Below are 26377 nucleotides of genomic sequence, written 5' to 3'. Positions count from 1 at the left end.
AAGGGCAAACAAACAATATTCTAATTCTAAACCTCAGTTTCTATACAAAATAAGGGAATCTAAAACCAGATTCGGGTCTTTTCATGGTGGAAAGAACTGTAGTTCTTCCAGCCTCACAATCTGCCACTTACTGGGTAACCAGACTCGCACTTTCTCCACGCTGCGCTTCATAAGACGGCATCCGTAGGTACAGGCGGCTCTCACTAGGGCGAGTTCATCGGGACTTTCTGCTTCATAACGACTTTGCTGCGAGCCGTCCGAGATAAATGACGACCCAGCTATACTCCCTTCTGACGGGGTACTCATCCCAAACTCTCGGAGTCTCTCAAAGTCCCCTGAATTCGATATTGTTATCGGTGGTATATTTCCTATTACACTGGGTTGTCCATTGATTTTCTTGGTCAGTGGGGGTGTTCCCGCTTCTCTTTGGCCGAGTGGAGGAAGTACACCTTTGCGTTGTACAGGGGTGTCTGGTATATTTAGAATCGGCAAACTCTTTTTCTGCGGCGTCTCGCCAGACCGACTCACTTTATCTAGGTCATCCTGTGACCTATTTTTCCCTTTGAAATTTCCATCCAGTATAGATCCACTTTCATCCATCTAAAAACGGACATTAATTATAAACATTAATTACGGTTAATTCGCGTAAGATTTGTTACTACAAACATAAAGAGTGGGTGCATGGGTTGATATAGTTTCTTTTAGCTTATGGTATAACTTCTATATTTCTACATTACATGTATTTGGAACTCGTATATTTTCTATGATGTTAGAAAATTGTGATATATTGCTCCTCTGCAACACTCTATAATTTTTTCCCCACTGTATTGGACATAATTGCGAAATCATGGGTTAATTAATTCAATTCAGTAAAATTTATTCATTTTCCTTACATAAACATTTATGTATCCATTTTCATCATTTTTGAAAACTTTGTATCAAGTGGTCTTGATTCAGAAGAGATTCAATAATTGAATTAAAACTTTAAAAAAAAGAGAGGACCATACAACAATGATCTGCAATTCAAATTTTCAAAACAAAAATTTAAAAATCCACTGCAAATAAAAAGGCAAATTTATGCTAGTAAATGCCAAATCTCACAAATCAAAGAAACAGTGTTACAAGAAAGCCAATTTCATGATGTAAACCTACATAGTCTAGACAGTCCCACTTGGACACCAAGAACACTTGCACTTAGTTCCTTCTCATCAAGAACAGATATAGCAAATTTATGACTATATTAACGAATAAATTTTGAGTCCCCAGTGAACTTCCTATATATAATTGTTTACTTATAACGAAAATAGGAAGAATGAATTCATGATTATAACGAAGTAAATTTCAATTCCTCACCGATAAAAATCAATGCAAATTTCAACATCTATAACGAAAGTTTTACTTGCAAAAAAAAAAAAAAATCTATTATGTTCCTGTACGGTTCACAACAAAGTTTTTATAATGATAAAAAAATCATGACTAGAAGATCACAATTCTCTGTTCAATGAAACCTTGCTATACCAAGCTGAGCATCTAATTATTCATGAATGAGACAGTCGCTCTTGATTTTTTTCATATACAGAAATCTTGCCCATGTTTATTAGCATTATATTTCAATGAAAGTTATATTTAGCTCACACTTAACTTTATAATAGCAAATTAAACTAAAAGCAAATTTTTCTTTCCTCTTAGTCTAGAAAATTGCTATGTTTGTGTTTTACCATGCATGTATATATATACAATACATGAAAAGATCTGCATGATTTTTATAACATGGTCCTAGACTAGCCTTTGACCTCTTATGACAACATTGATGACTTCATCCACTTACCAAATCTTCATGAGCATGATGAGTTACAACTACTGTGTTACAAATAGCCATAAGCAAGAAAAATTCCTGAATTCTTTGAGAGTTGGGAGAGCTTGTATCGGGGAGATCCAAGTTAACACTGTTCAAGCTCCGTAGGCACATCCGTGAGATTTCTCGTTCCAAACCCGGCTCAAGTTTTAAATTCTCCATTACCTGGTGGAAAAAAAAGAGATGTGGTGCAGGTTATAACACGCCACTCACCGTGTCCACGTGTGGGTTTGTGACTACGACAGTATTGCATATGGCAATATTGAGGAAAAATTCTTGTACGGTTTTGAAGTGATTGCGTATCCCACCAGGTTTAAAGTGCAGACTCCAACGGCTAGTCAGTGCACTCATTATACCAGGCTCGAGGTCAAAGTCCATAATCTGCATCAACAAACCAGGCATCAGTTTTATAATAAACTGTCCATCAAGCACTGAATCTACTCAAAATTACCATTATTTATCATTATAATCAAGTAATATCATTTGGAAGTAAAAACATTTGATATTTTATTTAAAGAAGTTGTTCAATCATTTGCTGTGTTAAACCTGTAAATCTATTTTTTAGTTTTTTTATTTCTATTTTTAACTTTTGTTATCCAAACCAAATGTGATGTAATTAGTAAATGGAATTATAAACCCTTATTTCTCCCAAAGTTAAAAAAACACATGAGGATAACTTAATGATGGTTTCTCTGACAATGAAATTTTTGTTGAGCCAAGTTTATGGAGTGGTAAGAAAGATGACTTGACCCTTCACAAGATGGGTGTTATTTGATGCACTCACAGTCAGATGACTTGACCCTTCACAAGATGGGTATTATTTGATGCACTCACAGTCGGATGATTTGACCCTTCACAAGATGGGTATTATTTGATGCACTCACAGTCAGATGATTTGACCCTTCACAAGATGGGTGTTATTTGATGCACTCACAGTCAGATGACTTGACCCTTCACAAAATGGGCGTTATTTGATGAACTCACAGTCAGATGACTTGACCCTTCACAAGATGGGCATTATTTGATGCACTCACATACACTATGCAGTTACTTATCCATAGCCACAAACCAAACAACCAGGATCAATGTGGTCATAAAAAATATTATTTGACTACATAATTATTATCAATTTGTGAAACAGATAATGTCAGATTAATAATTGATGAGTCATTGCCTTCATGAGATTGATTGGTAAACCAGTTATTTGTCCCGGAAATTGATTAATGAATAAGTTACCTGTCCTAAATATTGATTAATTAACCAGTTATCCATCCTGGACATCAAATAACCAATTTTCAGTCATTGAGATCAGTTGACAATCCTTGAAATTGCCAGTTATCCATTAATTAACCAGATATGTATCTGTTCTAGATATCAATAAACCAGATATGTATCTGTTCTGAATATCAAATAACCAGATATGTATCTGTTCTATATATCAATTAACCAGATATGTATCTCTTCTAGATATCAATTAACCAGATATATACCTGTTCTGGATATCAACCAGATATTAAACTGTTCTAGATATCAATTAACCAGATATGTATCTGATCTAGATATCAATTAACCAGATATGTATATGTTCTAGATATCAATTAACCAGATATCTACCTGTTCTGAATATCAATTAACCAGATATGTATATGTTCTGAATATTAATTAACCAGATATGCATCTCTTCTAGATATCAATTAACCAGATATATACCTGTTCTGGATATCAACCAGATATTAAAATGTTATATATATCAATTAACCAGATATGTATCTGTTCTAGATATCAATTAACAAGATATGTATCTGTTCTGGATATCAATTATCTGTCCAAGGTTGTAATTTTGCTAATTTTATATCTGTCCTGAAAACTGATTAATTAACCAATCATCTGTCTTCTTGGGGTTTGATAAATTAACTAGACAGTTATTAATCAATTAATCAGTTACAACTAGAACTGTCCTAATAGGACTAATACCCCCCCCCCCCCCCCCCTAAACAGGGCACATTGGAAATAGTGAATTTGTAATTAATGAACAATAAATAATTTTTCAGATATACTTTGGACAATGACAACATATGCACACATACCTTAATAATGGAAAAAAAAATATCCAAAACTTCCATCAATGTTCGGAAAATCCCAATTAAAATTGCAGGTGCATAACTTCAATATTCATGCAAGATGTGAACAAAGTTTTAATCAAATCTGTTCCTCTGTGTTAAAGATATACTCTGGACAAATCTTGTCCAAGGACAGATGGACAAGATGATTCCAGAATAACCCCTCCCCTAAATTTCAATTTGTGGGAGTTTAATTAATCACTAGTTGGGATTTAATTAAATAGCTGTGATTAGTTAACCAGTTCTCTGTCCTTGGTATTGATTAATTAACCAGTTGTGATTAATTGATTAATTAACCAGCTGTGATTAGTACACCAGTTATCTGTCCCGGATATTGATTAATTAACCAGCTGTGATTAATTAATTAACCAACTGTCATTAGTTAACCAGTTATCTGTCCCACATATTGATTAATAAACCAGTTGTGATTAATTAATCAGCTGTGATTAGTCAGCCAGTTCTCCGGACAGGATATTGATTAATTAACCAGAGTCCAGGAACACGACTATATAGCCAGCCGTCTGTCTTCAGGTTTGATGACCTTCACCCTGGTAACATACCGAGCTGGTCCTACTAATGTTGGCCAATGAGTACCGGCTGCCCGTCTCGCTAAAGTCATCCTCTTCTTCAAATTCTACCAATACAAACACAGTCATCAATAACTATACTAAACATAACCAGTGGCTCGTGAATCAATGAGGTTTTTTTTAAATGTTTATTTTACTCTTCATCAGAAATTCATGTCAGTGACCTGTACACCTTTTCAAATCAGCATGACCTTGACTTCAACTCATGACTTTGACTTCAACTCATCCGGTTGAAAATGGTGTGCCCCCTTTGTTGTACAGTTCTTACCTATTGTGGAAGGATAAGCTGCCCCCACCCAACTATTGTAAAAGTATTACCTGGTCTGTGAGGACAATCTGTCCCCCCCCCCCTTCCCCCTATTGTACAGTTCTTAACTGGTGTGTGAGGATAATCTGTTCCCCCTATTGTACAGTTCTTACCTGTAGTGGGAGGATAAGCTGCCCACTCCCCACTATTGTAAGTCTTACCTGGTGTGTGAGGATAATCCCCCCCCCCCCTTATTGTACAGTTCTTACCTGGTGGGTGAAGATAATCATCTGCGCCCCCCCCCCCCCCCCCCTAATTGTACAGTTCCAGTTCTTACCTGGTGTGTGAGGATAATCTGTCCCCCCTATTGTACAGTTTTTACCTGGTGTGTAATCATCTGCCCCCCCCCCCCCCTTATTGTACAGTTCTTACCTGGTGTGTCTGTTCCCCCTATTGTACAGTTCTTACCTGGTGTGTGAGGATAATCCCCCCCCCCCTATTGTACATTTCTTACCTGGTGTGTGAGGATAATCTGTCCCCCCTATAGTACAGCTCTTAAATTCCATCTGATTTTCTGTCAGTGTGCCTGTCTTGTCAGAGAAGATGTACTCAATTTGACCGAGGTCCTCAGTGATGTTTAGGGCTCGGCACTCCATTCGTTTGTCTATCGGTTCATAATATAGCTCGGCGTCATTATTTATGAAGTACACCTGACCCAGTTTAACGATCTCCACGGAAACGTAAAGGGGCAATGGTATCACAGTCTGTAAAACATTGAATTCCCTCATCAAAACAAAAGTTTACAAAAGTTTATAGAGGTTGAATACAGCACAATTTTAGTACAGGACCACAACACGAACTAGTGTGACCTAATTGTGATATCCTAAACAATGCTTATTATAATTATCATTGTACCATTATGTATTTCTGAATTGAGTAAATACAGTAAAACATGCTTATAATGAATTCACGCTTATTGCAAAGTCATATTCATTCCCCTATGAGAAGAAAATAACAGAAATTTTTATTGGCTATAACAAAGTTTGTTTATAACAAATTGTTTTTCGCTGGCCCTGAAGGTTCACTGTAACTATGTTTTACTGTACATAAAATGTATTCCAAGACAAATAAAATTTTCAGTTTTCTACAATGTTCATATTGTTTTAAGTCAAACCCACTAAGTTTTACACAACATAATACGTTAACTCACTGGAGCATATGCAAACTCACCTGAGCAGATGCAAACTCACCTGAGCAGGAACAATCTAAAACCTCACCTGAGCAGTAACAATCTAAAAACTCACCTGAGCAGGAACAATCTAAAAAACTCACCTGAGCAGGGACAATCTAAAAACTCACCTGAGCAGGGACAATCTAAAAAACTCACCTGAGCAGGGACAATCTAAAAACTCACCTGAGCAGGGACAATCTAAAAAACTCACCTGAGCAGGGACAATCTAAACACTCACCTGAGCAGGGACAATCTAAAAAAAAAACTCACCTGAGCAGGGACAATCTAAAAACTCACCTGAGCAGGGACAATCTAAAAACTCACCTGAGCAGGGACAATCTAAAAACTCACCTGAGCAGGGACAATCTAAACACTCACCTGAGCAGGGACAATCTAAACACTCACCTGAGCAGGGACAATCTAAAAACTCACCTGGAAAATGATGATGTATGTGAAGAAGACGACAAAAGCCTGAAAGTATGGGTTGTACCACTCTAGGCTTTCAAAAGGAATAAAAAGGACGGTTGTACTGTCCTCAAAATCGTTCAGCCAAATCCCACTAGCTGTAAAGAAAACAAATACTGTATCAACAAACCGCTAAGTCTCCTGTCCTTGACACGGTACAGTATGCACAGACTCTGCTGTAACAGGTTTCTTTAAAAAAAATATTAAATATACAACAAATTTTACAATGGAGCATACTTTTTTAAACTAAGCAAATGTCTTTTTAGCGATTAGTTGCTTGCTAAAATCAAGGAATGTTCTTACCAATGGCACAAAACAGGCACAGGAACAGCAGCAGGATGACGCAGTAGATGACATCACGGTTTATGCGCCGCTCCAACTTACTTCTCTTGTATCGCGGGTTACGATTGTTTAACATGGCTTTGGTCTGGTGTCCTGAGAATTGTAAAACATGTGTAATCAGAGATTGTTATACATGTGTAATCAGAGTTTGTTATACATGTGTAATCAGAGATTGTTAAACATGTGTAATCAGAGATTGTTAAACATGTGTAATCAGAGATTGTTAACATGTGTAATCAGAGATTGTTATACATGTGTAATCAGAGTTTGTTATACATGTGTAATCAGAGATTGTTATACATGTGTAATCAGAGATTGTTAAACATGTGTAATCAGAGATTGTTAAACATGTGTAATCAGAGATTGTTAACATGTGTAATCAGAGATTGTTATACATGTGTAATCAGAGTTTGTTATACATGTGTAATCAGAGATTGTTATACATGTGTAATCAGAGATTGTAAACATGTGTAATCAGAGATTGTTAAACATGTGTAATCAGAGATTGTTATACATGTGTAATTAGAGATTGTTAAACATGTGTAATTAGAGATTGTTAAACATGTGTAATCAGAGATTGTAAACATGTGTAATCAGAGATTGTTAAACTTCTTCTTTTCAGGATTTCCAATATTGTTTATTTCTATGAAGTGCCCTCCTTTTAGTATTTTCTTTTTGTTTATTTCAATGATCTGCCCTATTTTCAGGATTTCCTATTTGTCTAGGCTATTGATAACAAGCATAAGTAAACAAATACAGGACACACATGTTCAGAATTGCCAGCCTCTAAATCTGATGAAATGATGTACAATTACTACAAACAATCTCTGATATCAAAAGGTATTTTTGTCGAGGATACCTGAGGCCTGTTTTACAGAAGAACTTACAGCTATGACTAAAAAAGTTACATATTTCTTAAAACTTGTCAACTTTTATAAAATTATATAAATAAAATCTTTTTATTCACATTAAAGTCACAATTTAATCAATCTAAAGAATAAAAAGAATTGCACAAGAGAAGATTTTGGTATTAATTATAAGTTCATGGTCCTGGTCACCCTGATTTGCACGACGTTCTCCGTCTTGCAATCCAGTTTGTTTGCACACATCTTTACTTTTCTACAGTTACGGTAATTATATTTTCTGTTTTAGAGATTTACAGATTCACCATTGACATTTTAAAAAATAGTGTGCTTGTAAAACCAGAAAGTCTCTTCTACAGAACCCAGAAATTCTGTCATATTTCACTACAGGGTTAAAAGGACAACCAGGGGGTTGGAAAGAGTGGTAAAACAAAATTTCCTTCACAGTAATACTAACATGTTCACCAGCAGCACTTCCTTGTTTCCATTTTTTCCTTTTATGCAACTTAATTTCCATTTCAATGAATTCTTTTTAACTTAACCTTCCTTAGCTGATTTTATGGGGGAAGTTAATGGCCTCACCTGCATACAACACAATGCCTTCTACAAAGTCGGTGTTTTTTATGGTACAGCCTCGCAGAAGCAGATTGTCCTTGTTCAGAGACACCTTCTCCCCAGTCTCTAGTTTTCTACAATATTTTTTAAAAAAAAACCAAATTTTATCCAATAATGGATTCCTCTACCCATTAAGCATGCAGTACATTTGAACACTGAACTTTTATAATTTTTTCACATTTCCTGTCTTACATGTGACATTTTTGTAAGAGAAGTGATTAGATAAAGTCATTTTAAAATCATGTACCCAGTAACATTTTTTTTTTTTGATATTTAATAACATTTTAGAAAACATAAAGCCTAAATGTTTAATATGATATTAATGAAGTGTATAGTAAACACAGATGTTTTTTATTATGGAATTAACATCCTGATTTTTTCATTATTCAGCTGTACAACAACAAAAGAATTAAAGCAACAACACAGCCGAGCATTAAGTTTCTCAACCTTGCTGTTAGTCATTTAAACTCGATAAAAATTTGTTCCCGATCTGGGCAGCCATTCTTGTTTTCTGTAATCATTGTCAGTATGCCTACGTGTTCATTTGAATGAAATGGTGGTGGTCATTCAATCCAATTTTTTTAGACCAGCAGAAAATTCAAATGTTAAACAAACTTGAACATAACACATAGAATGTCAAAATAGGACTATCATAATCTAAAGCATTAAAAATTAACAAACTGAAAAAAATAGTTTTTTAAAAAAAACCCTGAATGGAACATTTCTGCTGGATTGTATGATGCATTCTATACTCACATGAATCCATTGAATTTGTAAATCTCAGCATTGGGAAGTTCGCACTCTACGTTGTATTTGAATTTTTCAACAGCAAATTTATTCTGAAACAAATAAAATTGTCAGCTGTTAGTTTTTTTTCCCCTCTTCAGCAGATTAACAAACCGTATAAAGGACTATTACCAATAGTGACCATTTTCTGCCTAATAAATTACATACATCATAGCTATACATTATATAACACTTTGGAATACCACATCAGTTCAAAACAATAAAACAAATTTTTATTACGAGGCCACTAATTAGTTTTGATGCAGTGGAAATGACAATTTGTTATGTTTTCAGCTAAAAATTTAAGATTCTATGGTGTTTTCCCCCATTAAAACACATATGCACAGGTGTGAACAATTTACAAATAATTGACAAATTGATGCTGTTCTGATCTTGAAGCCGGGTACATGTACTTATATCTAATCTCTCTGTCTATCTCACACACACAACAGGCCTTGAGGAAATTTGCCTCAATGGATTGACGTCTGCTGATTTTTTTTTTATAAGAGCAAATAATCTAATTGATTAAAAAGCACTTCTGGCATTGGTGGAGAAGAATCTGTTTTTCTATATGAATAGGGTGACCAGGTTGAAGTACTCAGTGAAGATATTTAACACCTCCTTTGGATGGGCAGGAGAACTTGTCTGCTCTGGTGACACACCATGATTTGCAGCTACTCTGATTCTGACTCCATATTGCGATGTAAATGGATATCGAAAAAAAAAAAAAAGTGAGATATTTTCTGTGGTAGAAGATATCGAAATTCTTCTGAAACTTCGATCTTTATTACATAACCGTGCAACTTAGTTATTTAAACAATCTATAAAAATTTATCTCTCTTGTAGAAGATGTCAAAATTCTCCTGAAACTTCTTCATTACATAACCATGTAACTTAGCTAGTTATTTACACAACATCATTTAGAAAGCCCCATTAGACGACCTGTTCTGCCTAAGACATTCTATTTTTATCTAATCTATGACCCTCCCTTGTCTTGACTGGGTATTTCCTTGTATACATGCTACAGCTGACTAAGACCAGTCCTCACTAGAAATTCGGTCTTAATATTCATATCAGTATATATATATATATATATATATATATATATATATATATATATATACACACGTTTATAGCAGCAACACTTTATTAAATCCTATAAAATAATGTCACTGATAATCACGATAACTTGAAGAAACAAAGTCTCGCAGGCAAGCTGACCTCTCACCCCCTTCTGATATGTACTTGATTAACAATTTAACGTAACTGTTACACAATATCTATATACGTATCTATGCTTTCATTATCTGTATATCATTTCTATTATCTAACACTTAGGTTCTGGGGAAGTTAACTGAATCAATGGGAAACGGATTTATCACTGTTGCAGTGTCTAATTGTTTCATGATGAATAATGTTATATGATTTATCACTGCTGCAGTGTCTAATTGTTTCATGATGAATAATGTTATATGATTTGCACAATGACTATGAAATTAGTTACCAGTTATTCAGCTCAACAAGGAAATAAAAAAAAAATCAATATATGCACCCAGGGGTGCATGAGCTGAGTTGCATGGGATACATTGTAAAGTCAGGAATGATTTGGCATGTTTATAATTGTGAATTTTCGGATTTAAACTTTTAGAGTTATCATGCAGATCCACATATTTCTAAAATTTTCAATCTTTTTTCAGGACTGTGACCTTGACCTTTTTTCTCCAAAATCAATAGGGGGTCTTCCTAACCTGCTATCCAACAATATAACCAAGTTTCATTTGATTCAGTTTTAAACTTTTCGAGTTACTGTCCAGAAACCATATTTGTTTTCAATCTATTTTCGGTCACTGTGACCTTGACCTTTGACCTTTTTTCTCCAATATCAATAGGGGCCTTTCTTTGCTGGTATCCAACTATATATCCAAGTTTCATTTGATTCAAATTAAAAAATTTCGAGTTATCTTCCTGAAACCAAATTTTTTTTTGGAATTTTAAATCTATTTTCGGTCACTGTGACCTTGACCTTTGACCTATTTTCTCCAAAATCAAAAGGGGTCTTCCTTACCTGGTACATAACAATATCTTTAAGTATCATTTGATTCGGATTTAAACAAACTGAGTTATCATCTGGAAACCAAATTTTTCTGAAATTTTCATTCTATTTTCGGTCAGTGTGACCTTCACCTTTGACTATTTTTATCCAAAATTAATAGGGATCTTCCTTACCTGGTATCCAACAATATATCAAAGTTTCATTTGATTAAATTGTAAACTTTTTGAGTTATCATCCAGAAACCAATTTTTTCTGAAATTTTCAATCTATTTTCGGTCACTGTGACCTTGACCTTGGACCATTTTTCTCCAAAATTAATAGGGGTCTTCCTTACCTGGTACCCAACAATATATCAAAGTTTCATTTGATTAGATTGTAAACTTTTCGAGTTATCATCCAGAAACTAATTGTTGACGCCCGCCCGCATCACCAAACCAATAGCCGAGTTCAATTTCATTGCAACTCAGCTAAAAACCTTTATCCTCCAGTAGTCTTCAAAATTACCTAATAGCCCAAAGACCATTACCATTAGTCCAGAAAGAATAAAGGTTGGGCTTGTGAAAATATTACATATACACCTAAAATTACTGACTTTCTGTTAAAATCATATAACCATATATCTAAATTAAGGGAGTGATGATTGTAATCAGAATTAATAGTAAATATTGTGTTTCTATCACACTTGAACTAATTTTGAATAAACCTTCTCTCCCCACCCCCTTCTCTCTCTCTCTCTCTCTCTCTCTCTCTCTCTCTCTCTCTCTCTCTCTCTCTCCCTCTCTCTCTCTCTCTTCAAAGATATTTTCAAAACTGAAAAAAGTAATATTTTGTATATGATATGGACCATTGATTTTTCTCTGGTCAAAAAATAGTAAACAGATCAGATACACAGAAGCCCGAATGACAAGAGCTCAAATAAAAGTTTTTGTTAAGATTGTTTCAAAATGAAATGTCTTTTCACTTGAATGACTTTCAGATAATCTATATAATAGTGTTTAGCAAGCAAGGCATATTCTTATATCATAAGTATGATTCTATGAATAGAAACAGTTTAAAGAAAGTTCTTTTTTTCTCTACACATTTCTTATCAATCCTTGGAAATCTACATGATATATGAATAGAATATGAGGTTTGTACTTTTTCATCAGACAGCTATACTCCTATAAATACTAACTCGTGACTTCTCAATGACTTGAAGCTGCATGAAGTAGTGAATACAATACACAAATCAAAATGACAATGGAGGAAATTTCCTCTAACGCGCTTCACAAAATATGCTGCTGTAAAGCCTCACAGTTCATGCCCTCGAGTATTTACAAAAAATGAAATTTATTTCTTGAAAGTCTGTGTGATCCAACAAAACCAATCCCTTAAAAGATGTTTACAATGACCACCGAATGCAAATAAAGCTGAGAAAGGGATACACTTCTCCACTGAAACTGTTGGACAGGTGTATTATTAAATCGGAGGCGTGTTTTACAACTCAAAATGTTACAGTGTAGTAGATAAAATTTCCATTACATTACAAATACTGTCAGTGTCAAGTGAAATAAAAGACTGTTCAGCAGGTCCAGTAAAATCTTTTAATTGGTTCTCAAGTATCTCAGGGAGAGCTACGAATTTTTGAACAAAATTTGGTGACAATCTGATTAGATGAATTATATGCAAGTTGAAAGTTGGACAGAATGCAGTATAAAATGTCCTTGTTTATTTTTTTACTCGGATACACTACAATAGGAGTGACAAGCCTTTCTCTGTTATACATATTAAGGAGGCCAGGACGTTCACACGCTGCTGCTAACTTACACCGTCCTATGATGTGTCTCACTGTAACCAGTGACTGGGGCTTAATGAGCAAGGTTTAAAAATAACTTCACTGAAAATGGGAAAGGAATGAAGTCAAAATTTATCCCTTATTTGTGCAAGATAAAATTCACATGAACTGCAGACACTGACTTTAATAGTATCATAAATATAGTATAAGTTATTCTGAAATCAGTCACAGATCTGTGTACACTGGAAGGTGGTCGGCCAACAGTCCAAGGAAAATGTAGGTAAAAGAACGTGGTACTGAAAAAATACTAAGGATCACTGAAGGTTTCAGGAAATATATGCTTTGGTCTGTTTCCTCCCTGTCTTTAATTTGTACCCTAACAGCAGAACTATAGCTTCCCAGTCTGAAATTGTGATGGAGGACCCAGGACCTACACCTGTTACGATTACCCATCATTCTATCGTATGAATTCTGATGAGTGGTGAACGGCCGCGACATTGAATGAATTCTGATGAGTGGTAAAGCTTTTGATGGAGTAACTTATAGCTGCCGTATTACTGACTGTGCACAGCTCTGGGTATGAATTTCAAAATGGTCCTAGATCTCGAACTGTGGCAGTGGAACATGTCCTTCTATGTAATTATTGTTAGTAGTTATTGATAGACATTTAAAGACATGCTGTCACGCCTCAAAATCAATACTGTAACCTTTAAAATACACATAACATTGCACACAGATAATGGACAGTGAAAACCCTTTGCACAGAGTCTAATCAATTTTGCTAAATTATCTTTAAACCATTGCTCAAACACTGTCCTGTAGCAGGTAACAGCTATAAGATAAGATATCTTATATTTCCAACCAAGCCCCCAAAGACGGATATGAAAACATTAGGAAAAGAAAGAATTCTTTATTTTTACATGCTTTCTGGCTATATGTGTAAGAAAAATCCAAATTGAGTTAAAACTTCGAAATACCTAAAAATATTCCTGGATACTATTCCTATTTTTCAACTTTTATCAAACAGTAGTTTCTTTGAAGTACTAAATGATGGGCAATCTGTCTGAGTGATCTTCTTAAATGAACATGTACTAAATGATGGGCAATCTGTCCTGAGTGACCTTCACTTCCTACAACTATACCAGCAGAATAATTTTTCACATATGTTCATCATATAAATGTAAAGTTCTATTTCATTATCATTTCTTTCCTGCCAATAGTCCGTGTAGACATCCTAAAATCTAATCAACAGAAAAATATACATGTAGTACTTCATGAACAGAGGGTCTATGGTTTCTAATCATTCCACCTTACTCAGATAATTAAAGTTGTGATAGTTGTGATTTTTTTTTTTTAAAATAAGGGTTTCCTGCTCTTGTCTTATCAAGTGATCTCTTAGACTCTAGTTGGCTAGGTTTACTTGCCCCCAGTTGACACTAGTCAAACATCTAACAGCCTGTTACCAGATTAAACCAGAGAGCTAAGATTCACTTTCTATTCAGCATGTTAGAAAGGTGAAGATAACGAACAGTGATCAATCTCATAACTCCTATAAGAGGTGAAGATAACGAACAGTGATCAATCTCATAACTCCTATAAGAGGTGAAGATAACGAACAGTGATCAATCTCATAACTCCTATAAAGGTGAAGATAACGAACAGTGATCAATCTCATAACTCCTATAAGAGGTGAAGATAACGAACAGTGATCAATCTCATAACTCCTATAAAGGTGAAGATAACAAACAGTGATCAATCTCATAACTCCTATAAAGGTGAAGATAACGAACAGTGATCAATCTCATAACTACTATAAGAGGTGAAGATAACGAACAGTGATCAATCTCATAACTCCTATAAGAGGTGAAGATAACGAACAGTGATCAATCTCATAACTCCTATAAAGGTGAAGATAACAAACAGTGATCAATCTCATAACTCCTATAAAGGTGTGGATAACAAACAGTGATCAATCTCATAACTCCTACAAAAGGTGAAGACAACGAACAGTGATCAATCTCATAAATCCTTAAGGACTACAAAATACATGTAGAGAGTTGGGAAAACACGGACCCCTGGATGTACTAGAGGTGGGACCAGGTGTCTAGGAGGCATAAGCATCCCCTGTCGACCTGTCTTAACCTACCCCTTGATATTTAAGTCCGTGAACAATTTGCCGTTGTTTTAGGTTGGTCTCTCCGTCTAGGTTGCTGGTTTCTAAGTGACAGACACCCATGGGGTCGCTGGAGTGAAGCAGCAGAATGTCTGCTGGAATAATCTCATCACAAGACAAGTGGACGAAGTCTCCAGCATGAACCTCCATCCATTCACTCTTCACGTACCGCCTGTCAGCACTGTAACAAAAAATACAGATGATATTACATTTTTACATTAACACTGGTGCAAAATCGACTTTACCTAAATGAGACAGCCATGTGAGATTTTCTGTCTCACACTGCTGTGACGTCATTTGGTTGTTAACGTTATATATTTTGTAAGATTTACGTTACACGGTGAAGTAAAATATATTTTGCATTGTTTTCTTTAAATTTCAATTTGATATAGCTTTCTGGTGGACAACCTTGGATTTTTTAGTTTACTTACAGTGTGCACCATTTTGGGTATGCTCCTTCTGACTAATTAGTTTTTGCATTGAAGTTAAAATGGGGATTTTGATATTAAGTTTGAATTTTCTTGAAGCTCTTGAATTTATGAACTAAACTGGGTAAAATGTGAGAAATAATCGGTCATTATATACTCATGTGGGATATTAGGTAAACCCCACCTCAGGAACAAGATTCGCTGTCTAGGACTCGGCGAAGTCTCATCTAAACCAAGTCCTAGTCTGCGAATCTTGTCGCCTCGGTGGATGAAGAATTCTATTAGTCACAAACCACCTGTCAGCACCACAGGTAACAATAAAGTGCACCGCCACGGCACATGATACGTCCGTCACATATTGTTAACAGTATAGATTGTACCCATTAAAACATTTTTTTTTATATCACCTTAATTAAATGTCACAGTGACCTTAAAGTAGGATGCGACACACCTTGTACCTAAGATGCATTAGTTGACCAATTTTGGTGATTCTAGGTCTAATAGTTTTCAAGTTATGAGCCGGACAAGTTTTTGCCATATATGGCCATATCTTCTTAATGAAAAGTCACAGTGACCTGGTTTTAATGTGCGACACACCTTCTACCCAAGATGTATCTACAGACAAAGTTTGATGATTCTAGGCCTTTTGTAGTATTTAAGTTACGGGTCGGACACGAAAAAGCTAACAGACGGACGGACAGACGGATATCTTCTTAATGAAAAGTCACAGTGACCTGGTTTTAATGTGCGACACACCTTCTACCCAAGATGTATCTACAGACAAAGTTTGATGATTCTAGGCCTTGTAGTATTTAAGTTACGGGTCGGACACGAAAAAGCTAACAGACGGACGGACAGAAACGCCATACCATAATACGTCCCGTCTTAAGACGGGCGTATAAAAATACAGTTACCCAGATCATCTTCGCATGCCATGTGTCCAAAAGTGAATCGAACACTTGGCTTGTGAATATGTTACTCAGATGTACATATTGGGCTGTCTGCATTGTAATAAAAATATACAGTTATGACTAATCTACCATCTACCTGACAGATCAACAATAAATTAAATATGGGTCAGGTATCATAATGGCACTGTTAGATATGGGGGGAAATATGAGAGACATTGATCATTTCAATGTTAACATGTTACTGACTGATCCATCCGATTCTGATCAGTATAGGCCAGCCCTAGCTTTGTAAAGAGCTCACTCTGGTCTTGTGAAGTGTGTGTGAGAGTTACATTTCTCACACTATCTACAGCGTGAGGTGTCTCCCTGAATGTGAGACAGCTATAGCCAGTGTTAGATAAACTTGTCTTGTGTGACACGGAAGTGCCAGATTTTTTTCTGTCTTACACTGATACAACGTCATTGATTATCAGATGCCAAGAGTTTAAAGACCTATATTTTCTTCAATTATTTACGTTTCACAGTAAAGTAAAATATTTTGTGATTCTTTCCAGAAATTTCGATTTGATATAATTTTCTTAGGGACAGCTTGGAGTATTTTAAAGCGTAAACAATTTTCGAGACAGTCCAGGCGGCTTTTAGTTTACACTTAAACGTAAAGTTTTAACAATTTTTGGGTATACTTTTCTGACTCTTTAGTTTTTGCATCAAATTTCAAATGACGATTTCGATGATTTTAAATCTCAAAGCTCCTAATTAATGCACTTAGCTGTGGATAAAATGTGAAAAAAATAATCCTTCATAGTAGACTCATGTGGGACAGTGAAAACAAAGCCTCCTTCCAAACCATGAATCCTGTCCCGAAATTTCTCTTATATCCCACACTCATTATGATGAATAATTCTATTTAGTCTCACATTGCAGAGTAAATGACATCATAAATTTTCTATGCTTTTTGTTACAAAGTGAAGTATATAATATTGCTTTCTTCAAATTCTGATTTAATGTTCCCTACATACATTTTCAGGGGACACAGTCTTGGGATTTTAGTTAACACATTTAATGTAAATCAACATCTTAGGGATCTTACTTCCCTCTGATTTTTGAAATAGTTTTATTGTCAAATTCAAATATCGAAAATAACAGAAAAATAATCCTCTATCATTTAATTGTATGGGATAGGAAAATCACTTTGAGAAAAAAATTTGCTCTCTAGAACTTAAGAAAGCCTCATCCAATTAATTTAAGAAACAAAATGATCACTTGAAATTGTACTTTCTACTAACATGTACACCAATTCTGAAAATCCTAATCTTTTTATTACTCATTCTTCTTCAGGATTACCCATGAAACTATGACCTTGCAAAATATCAAGCCTTTTCCTCTCATCATGGAGAATATCATCGTCGCTAACCACATAGTACCTAACTCTACCTATAATGTAGTGTAAACGGAGACAATAGGCATGGCTCGTGATGATGGGAGAACATGTGTACCCGGTTTAATTGTCCTTGCCCCTTTTTAGTCATCTTTTATCCTTCCCACAAGGTACTGATGGACAAGCAGACAGACAGCAGACAGAGACATTGCACCATGTAATACAACCAGTCTATGACAGTGGTTAAATCCGTACCTTATCAGTAGTTTATATCTTGTTTAATTTTGTGCCTACAAAATTATATGTATGCAAGTTTGACCTTGAAAAACAATAGGCTTCTACCAATAATCATTGGGAACGTGTGTACCAAGTCTGATGATCCTAGCCTTATATAATCCATTTGACCTTGACCTTTAACCCCAAAAGGGAACATGTAATATTCCTTTGTTTGATGATCCTAGCATTGTAAGTGCTGTTTTTATCAGATCCACAAGGTGTTGACAGACACTCAACATAACAGCTTACTTTAAGTTAGGATCTGTTTGTGACTAACCAAAAAATTCAGATTGCATGCTGTTAGTATACAAGTGAATACCAGTTGTTAATTTCCTTGAAAATGCATGCATGACACTGGAATGTGCATTTCAAATTTTACAAGCCCTTTTGAACTCAATCCATTTTTTTTTTTTCAAGAAAATATTCAAAATCAATGTGTAAGTATATATTTATTGAAACTCTTAACTGGCCATAATGGTTAAAATTACTGACCAACAGGTGTAAGCACATACACTAAATTTTCATTAGCTGATACATCAACTAGTCAATTACAAATTGAGGAATTAGAATGGAATTGGTTTAAGTATCCATTGAATGATTCATTTGGAATTAGAATTATACAAAAAAACTTTAATCTTTAATTGCAAGCCCTGTTTTCTAAACAAATTTAAAATGGTCACGTACATTACATAAATAGGTTATAAAAATATGTCACAAAAAATGTGAATCCAATTTGTTCTGTGGAATGACTCAGCATATTCAATGTGACATAACTTTTCATCGATCTTAAGCTGCAGTTAATGTTTAAATAGACAAATTATTGATTGTCAATATAAACATGTTGCACTACAGTTTGAGTGAATTTAAACTCCGGTTCAATACATAATAATTTCTGGGACATGTATAACATCAAGCACTCAAAAAATGCTTAAAATCATGTATTAAATTCTATGTTAGATTAGGTATAAATAATCCCTCTGAATAAAAAAAATGAAACACTTGATTTATTCAATATTTTCAGTGCAGGAACAAAAATCTACAGAAAGCCTAAAAAAAATTCAGGAAAAACATAGCTCAAAATTAGAGCTAATTATTTATGAATTTTGTATATGAAGGGTTTTGTTTTATCATCAACAATAACTTTCTCATTTCTGTATACATACCTTCAAAGGATTATCATGAAATCTTGATTGTACCTTATACAGCCGTTATTCTAAATAAAACATCGCATTAACAGTTCTAACTTATACGGCTCAGGAAATGTTTGATTCATGTACAGCCGTTATTCTTAATAAAATATCGCATTAACAGTACTTATGGCTCGGGAAATGTTCGATTCCAACACTGTTGTGTCCATTTTCAGATATTCAGGACATTTATGCAAAAGTAGTTCTGCATTTATAATTTTTCTTATCTCCATGACTGAAGATCGAGTTCCTCTATTACTAAGTATATTCCTACCACAGTTACAATTTCACAATCATGACAATAAGGACTAAAGTCATACCCTTGCTTAGAAGTTGCATAGCTTAGTAGAATGGTGCTTCAACTTTCATGCATGGGGTACCAGGATCAAATACAGACATTTGGAACTGATAATTTTTGCATGGTATCTCTCGCTTATACAGGTCCCATGGGGATCCGGGTTAGTCTAGAATAGGTCTTAAGTACCCCCTCCTTGTCGTAAGAGATGACTAAATGAGACGGTCCTTTGGACAAGACCAAAAAAACCGAGGCCACGTGTCTTAGCAGGTGTGGCACGTTTAAGATCCCTCCCTGCTCAAAGGCCATAAGCGCCGAGCATAATACACTTTACAGACATAATGGTGACATATCCATATGAGTCAAAAATTCTCGAATGGGACATTAAACAATATCCAACCAACCAAGACTTATACCATTTACGACACAAAAGATGGCAATTTTAATGTTTTGTAAAATTATTTGTATCGATCAATTTGTTTGTTAATCGTCATAGCTCAGTGGATAAAGTATTGAGTTCAAATCCACCAAAGGCTTTTGTTCATTTTCATTAAAAAAATTTTTTTTGAAAATCCAAACTTGACTTTTTTTGTCACCATCAGCTAGTGCTTACACTGGAGACAGATACGACATGTAATTTCCTTTCGTAAAATCCGACTCGAACAATGTCTAAGTCATGGCTTGAACATTTCCACCTTATTCTCAAAACCAGGAAATTGAAGTTTGCTTGAATTGGTATATAAATAAAAAATTACTAGTATCTTCTTTTTTTCAAGTGTTTTCCCAATTTCAACCACATATCACTGTTTTTCCCAATGTGAATGGTCTTAATTGGCTCTTGAAATCAAAGGTTAAAATAATTCCCTACATTCAAAATTCGTGGCAGTCAGAGCTGATGCTCTATTCAGCGTAATCATGATTAAGAACTTTTATGTATGACTAATGGATAAATAGATTTTGATATCTTACTGCAACATTATCGATAAATTAGTGCTCTTGCTTTGCTGCCAAAGCTGCTAAAATTTAAACCCCGCTAAAATAAGTCCACTTACAGGAATCATGTGTAGACAGACTTGTACAATTAGTCAAAATGTTTATATCATTAATTAGTACAATCAGTCAAAATGTTTATATCATTAATTAGTACAATCAGTCAAAATGTTTATATCATTGATTAGTACAATTAGTCAAAATGTTTATATCATTAATTAGTACAATTAGTCAAAATGTTTATATCATTAATTAGTACAATCAGTCAAAATGTTTATATCATTAATTAGTACAATTAGTCAAAATGTTTATATCATTAATTAGTACAATCAGTCAAAATGTTTATATCATTAATTACATGTAGTACAATTAGTCAAAATGTTTATATCATTAATTAGTACAATCAGTCAAAATGTTTATATCATTGATTAGTACAATCAGTCAAAATGTTTATATCATTAATTAGTACAATCAGTCAAAATGTTTATATCAGACATTAATTAGTACAATCAGTCAAAATGTTTATATCATTAATTAGTACAATCAGTCAAAATGTTTATATCATTAATAAGTACAATCAGTCAAAATGTTTATATCATTAATTAGTACAATTAGTCAAAATGCTTATATCATTAATTAGTACAATCAGTCAAAATGTTTATATCATTAATTAGTACAATCAGTCAAAATGTTTATATCATTAATAAGTACAATCAGTCAAAATGTTTATATCATTAATTAGTGCAATCAGTCAAAATATTTATATCATTAACTGCATTTACTGATTTTTCCTAGATAACTGTCTAAGAAACTCAAGAAGGGAATTCATCATCACCATGTCTAGACACTACATTGTGTACAGTAATTAAAACCTAACTCTGTGAGGATCATGTCTATATACACTACATTGTGTACAGTAATTAAAACCTAACTCTGTGAGGATCGTGTCTAGACACCTCATTGTGTACAGTAATTAAAACTTAACTCTGTGAGGTTCACGTCTAGACACTACATTGTGTACAGTAATTAAACCCTACCTCTGTGAGGATCATGTCTATATACACTACATTGTGTACAGTAATTAAACCCTAACTCTGTGAGGTTCACGTCTAGACACCTCATTGTGTACAGTAATTGAAACCTAACTCTGTGAGGATCCTGTCTATATACACTACATTGTGTACAGTAATTAAAACCTAACTCTGTGAGGATCATGTCTCTAGACACTACATTGTGTACAGTAATTAAAATCTAACTCTGTGAGGATCATGTATAGACACCTCATTGTGTACAGTAATTAAACCCTAACTCTGTGAGGTTCACGTCTAGACACTACATTGTGTACAGTAATTAAACCCTACCTCTGTGAGGATCATGTCTATATACACTACATTGTGTACAGTAATTAAAACCTAACTCTGTGAGGTTCACGTCTAGACACCTCATTGTGTACAGTAATTGAAACCTAACTCTGTGAGGATCCTGTCTATATACACTACATTGTGTACAGTAATTGAAACCTAACTCTGTGAGGATCATGTCTAGACACTACATTATGTACAGTAATTAAAACCTAACTCTGAGGATCATGTATAGACACCTCATTGTGTACAGTAATTAAACCCTAACTCTGTGAGGATCATGTTTCTAGACACTACATTGTGTGCAGTAATTAAAACTTAACTCTGTGAGGATTGTGTCTAGACACTTCATTGTGTACATTAATTAAAACATAGTTTGTGAGGATCAATGCACATATTCGTTTAGTATCTTACAATGCTAACACAAATTTTGAAAAGCAAGAGTCATCAGGTCTCAAAATTTACTATATAAGAAATAACAAATTTTGCATCTACATTTTGAAAATTAATTTCTATGTGTATTTTCACACTAAGCATCCTAAGTATTACACTGCTTATGGCAGAAAACCTTACCCCTTCCTTGACCTTGCTTACGTACTTTCAGTCTGCATCTATGCAACTCTTTAAATTTACATTGATCACTTTCAGTGTCTCAGTGCCAAAAGGAGGAGCAACACAAAAATTTGTGACTTCTCAAAAGTGAAAGGTGAAGATAACAAACAGTGATCAATCTCATAACTCCTATACGCAATACAAAATAGAGAAAAAGGCAAACATTGACCCCCGGACATACCAGAGGTGGAAACAGGTGCCTAGGAGGAGTAAGCATACCCTGTTGACCGGTCACAGTCATAAAGCAAAAATAAAGTTTGATAATATTTGCCTTTTGGTAGTGTCACTGTGTGAATGTGGTGAAGAAGGGAAAAGATTTATTACATATTACAATTGCTGAATGACCTAGCAAACTTTAAGGGAGTTCTTTTATGCAGAATTGCAAAGACTTGAAAAAAAAGAATATGATGAGAGACTGGTGGTCCAAATTAAGGGCATTTGTCTGACAGCCAACACAGGAAATCAAAATGTCTCCCATACTTCAGTGCAAAAATCCATCTGTTTTTAAAATGTTCTTACTAACATGCATGTTGGTCATCACCATCAGAATTCTATTGGCTTATATTCAAAGAGTAATGACAGTTAGCATGGTTAGTTCAGCAAATTCAAAAAGAATCAAGAGTTAAATTTTGTTTTGGCTAGTAGATTACCCTCTATTGAAGATCATGAATACACCACATGAAGAGTGTACACTAACTTACCTTGAATAACGTCGGCAAGTATGATGGTTAATTTTTCTATCAGATTTATAACGTCTAAAGTCTTCAAAAGCATCTTTCACAGCTGTTACAGCAAGTACGAAAATCACTGGGATCATAGCAATCTCCTTCCCAAAAGCCTGAACCTGAGGCACCCAATTCAGGGCCACCACCAAAATAAAATATAAGTTTGCAAAGCGGTGAAATTGCTCAAATAAATTCTTAGGAAGGAACGTCAGCAGGGAATACTTAGTGGTTTTTATGCGGTTGCTGCGATAATCTCGGTTAGGGTGGTTTTTGTGCTTGCTAGGAATGTCTGGTCCCACCACATGGTTTGGTACAACAGTCCTAAATTTTGGTCCTGATTTATTAGTCTTGTCAAAAAAGTTTCCCATTCTGACTTTCTGTGTTTACAAAATATATAGAGAAGTGGCTTGTACCTAAAATTATAACGATAATTGTAAAACTATCAAACCATGCTTCCTGACGTTATTATGACAACTGGAAAACACAATGTTACTTCTGCGATTGCACAATATTTCCTGCAGTAGTTATATTTTCTATCAAAGCCACGTCATTGCATTACAATCGCATCGTTCTAGATTTTCGCATTTCATTTACTATCCATTCGTCTTATTCCACAAATCACATGTCTGGAAGAAATCCAAGATATCAAAACGCTTCAAAACATCTGTCTGACGACCATTTTCCTTTATCGATCCATTCTTCTAGTGCAAGTGCTCTAACTCTCAACAAAATCCACAACACTTCATTAGCGACCAAACAAATTTGTGAACTCGGATGTGATTGGCTGTTTCTCCATTTCTCGCCAATCGTATTTGTCGTTGTTTTGCAAACCAAACCGTGACCGAACCTTTTACAAACCTGTTTTTTCATTGGACACTAACTACCATCCTCTTCATAAGCCATCCAATGAAATGTTATTTTCTTTTGTACAAACGATCTGTGTCACATGACAATAACATGGCGAAAAATGAGGAGGTGGGACTCCAGTTGCTGAAGAAGATAGATGTAAAATCTGCCACAAAAGTACTAAATATCAAGATTCTTATTTTGTCTAGAAAATATGAAAAATTATCCCGTAATTCTCAAGTATTTATAATTTTATTTTCATTTTTACGGTGGGTTTGTGGGAATTAAATTTAGGCCTTTTTTGGTTATATGCTGACAGTGACAATTTGGGCGAACGCAGCATTGATCAGGTTGGGAACACTTCCCCTATAGCGAGATATTCTCGCTAAAACGCGATTATCCCTCTCTAGCGAGAATAAATATATCGCGTACAACAGAGAAAAACACTCGCGGAGTACATCTTTTCGTGATTCACGTGAAAAGAAGAAAAAGTGCTAAAATGTCTGATACTTCTGCAAATATATAAATCAAAACAAAAACACTCACAATGTGTATTGGATTTCAGACTGCTTCCCTCTTACGCAGCAACTTCGGTATGCAATTTCATTACTATGTTGTCAATTTCATAGAAACAATTCGCATCATGTGCGTGTCGCACTTATTCAGGTTGCACGGGATTTGCCATTATTTTCAATAAAGACGCCAAAACACCTGTTTATGGTAATGTTTATTTCTCGCTAAAGAGGGATAATCGCGTTTTAGCGAGAATATCTCGCTATAGGGGAAGTGTTCCCAACCTGTTGATATTATATTCTTCTTATCTGATTTGTCAACAACTGATTTTTCAGGACTTTGAAAAGGGTTGAGAAAGCTTTACAGTGATTTGAAATGAAACTTCATGACTTGCTTGTAGCAGGCATTGAGACAAACCTTGGTTTTAATTAATTTGGATTGATTGTATCTTGTCTAACGTCCCTCTCGAGAATTTTTCACTCATATGGAGACGTCACCAGTACAGGTTATGGGATTCAAATTTAGGTCTATGCTCGGCGCTTACAGCCATTTAGGAGTGAGGGTTCTTTAGCGTGTCACACCTACTGTGACAAAAGAGATCCATTTTAAGGTCAAACTATTCCAAACATAAGAAAATGATATGTCTTATTGTGTGACTGTGTTTGAGGGCAAAGCAAGAAGTATTGGCAATATTATCTAGATCCATAACAAGACAAAAAATATCCAGAAGTTAGCCCCTAATGTGTGAGGACAGAGCTCAATATTATTTTTGATCCGCCTATTCATTGAACGTGGGGAAACTCAATGCAACTGATGTAAACAGTGCATTGTGATGTCATATCCAGCGTCAGTGTTTAGCAAATTCACAAACATAGGAGACATGGTACAATCGTGATAATTGAGGAGTGATTATATATATATATGATTAAGAAAATAAGATTTACATGTTTTTACGGATTTTATGTAAAATCTCAGAATGACGTGAACTTGGGTACACAAGATTCAAAATGGAGAAATACATGTTCATGTGCTCGTATTCAAATAGACGCCATTAGGACCAAAATTTTCAAGTTCCATAGGTATGGTTTAATTTTTCATTAGTTTTCTATATTTTCCTTTTAAACATGTATATACATGTTACCGATAGGGAGAGCTCTGCCCTTTGGGCCGTGAGAGGGCTTTGCCCTCTATTACACACTCCAAGATCTTTGGAACCCTTTGCTTGATAGATATCATAGAATAAATTTTTTCCCACTAAATGATGTAGAATTAATCAATTATATCAATTCATTATATACACTCAACATCAAAGGTTTGAAGGTCATACACACTCAACATCAAAGGTTTGAAGGTCATACACATAGAAATATTGACAGTGATGTCATATCTGTTTGAAGATATATTAAAAACACTATAGATGTGTCCTTGCTTTAAAAAAAATTCCTCGCTAGATCAATGTGCAGATGAACTGACATACATATCCTCTTTTACGCTAACTATTGATTATGATTGGAGAGAATAGTTACTTTTAAGACTTTTAAGGAGGGATGATACATCATCTTCTTTCTGAAACTTGAATGAAAAAAAAAATTGTAAAAAAATCATTAAAACATGAATATTCTGTATAACTGTAGTTCGTGCATTTGAATCTAGCAGGAGTTTTTTAATTTTTTTTTCTTCGGATTACTTTCTACTAAAACTACAATTTTAAAACTAAATAAAGTAAATTTGAAAGTTTTCAATT

At 34.7% G+C, this 26377-nt stretch overlaps 2 protein-coding genes across 4 annotated transcripts in view; one reads left to right on the top strand and one right to left on the bottom strand.

Annotated features, from left to right (window-relative positions):
* LOC125678980 (phospholipid-transporting ATPase VD-like) overlaps positions 1 to 24041 on the bottom strand; it is a 42067-nt gene extending 18026 nt beyond the window's left edge. For both annotated transcript variants that reach the window (XM_056156547.1, XM_056156545.1), the window contains exons 1-10: positions 23251 to 24041; positions 15085 to 15292; positions 9082 to 9164; positions 8293 to 8399; positions 6809 to 6940; positions 6473 to 6603; positions 5324 to 5573; positions 4536 to 4609; positions 1829 to 2020; positions 132 to 600 (exon numbers count right to left, since the gene is read on the bottom strand). In XM_056156547.1, coding sequence (XP_056012522.1) covers positions 132 to 600; positions 1829 to 2020; positions 4536 to 4609; positions 5324 to 5573; positions 6473 to 6603; positions 6809 to 6940; positions 8293 to 8399; positions 9082 to 9164; positions 15085 to 15292; positions 23251 to 23642 — 2038 coding nt within the window. In that variant the 5' untranslated portion in view covers positions 23643 to 24041. The remainder of the gene's footprint in view (positions 1 to 131; positions 601 to 1828; positions 2021 to 4535; positions 4610 to 5323; positions 5574 to 6472; positions 6604 to 6808; positions 6941 to 8292; positions 8400 to 9081; positions 9165 to 15084; positions 15293 to 23250) is intronic.
* Positions 24042 to 24169: 128 nt separating this feature from the next.
* The window catches only part of LOC125681502 (COMM domain-containing protein 8-like), a 9167-nt gene continuing 6959 nt past the window's right edge, over positions 24170 to 26377 (top strand). For both annotated transcript variants that reach the window (XM_048921643.1, XM_048921645.1), the window contains exon 1: positions 24170 to 24297. In XM_048921643.1, the coding sequence (XP_048777600.1) occupies positions 24181 to 24297 (117 nt within the window). In that variant the 5' untranslated portion in view covers positions 24170 to 24180. The remainder of the gene's footprint in view (positions 24298 to 26377) is intronic.

This window comes from Ostrea edulis, chromosome 2 (assembly GCF_947568905.1).
Source record: "Ostrea edulis chromosome 2, xbOstEdul1.1, whole genome shotgun sequence".
Lineage (NCBI taxonomy): Eukaryota > Metazoa > Mollusca > Bivalvia > Ostreida > Ostreidae > Ostrea > Ostrea edulis.
The sequence above is the reverse complement of the archived record's forward strand: the minus strand, read 5'-3'. Positions and strand labels throughout refer to the sequence as shown.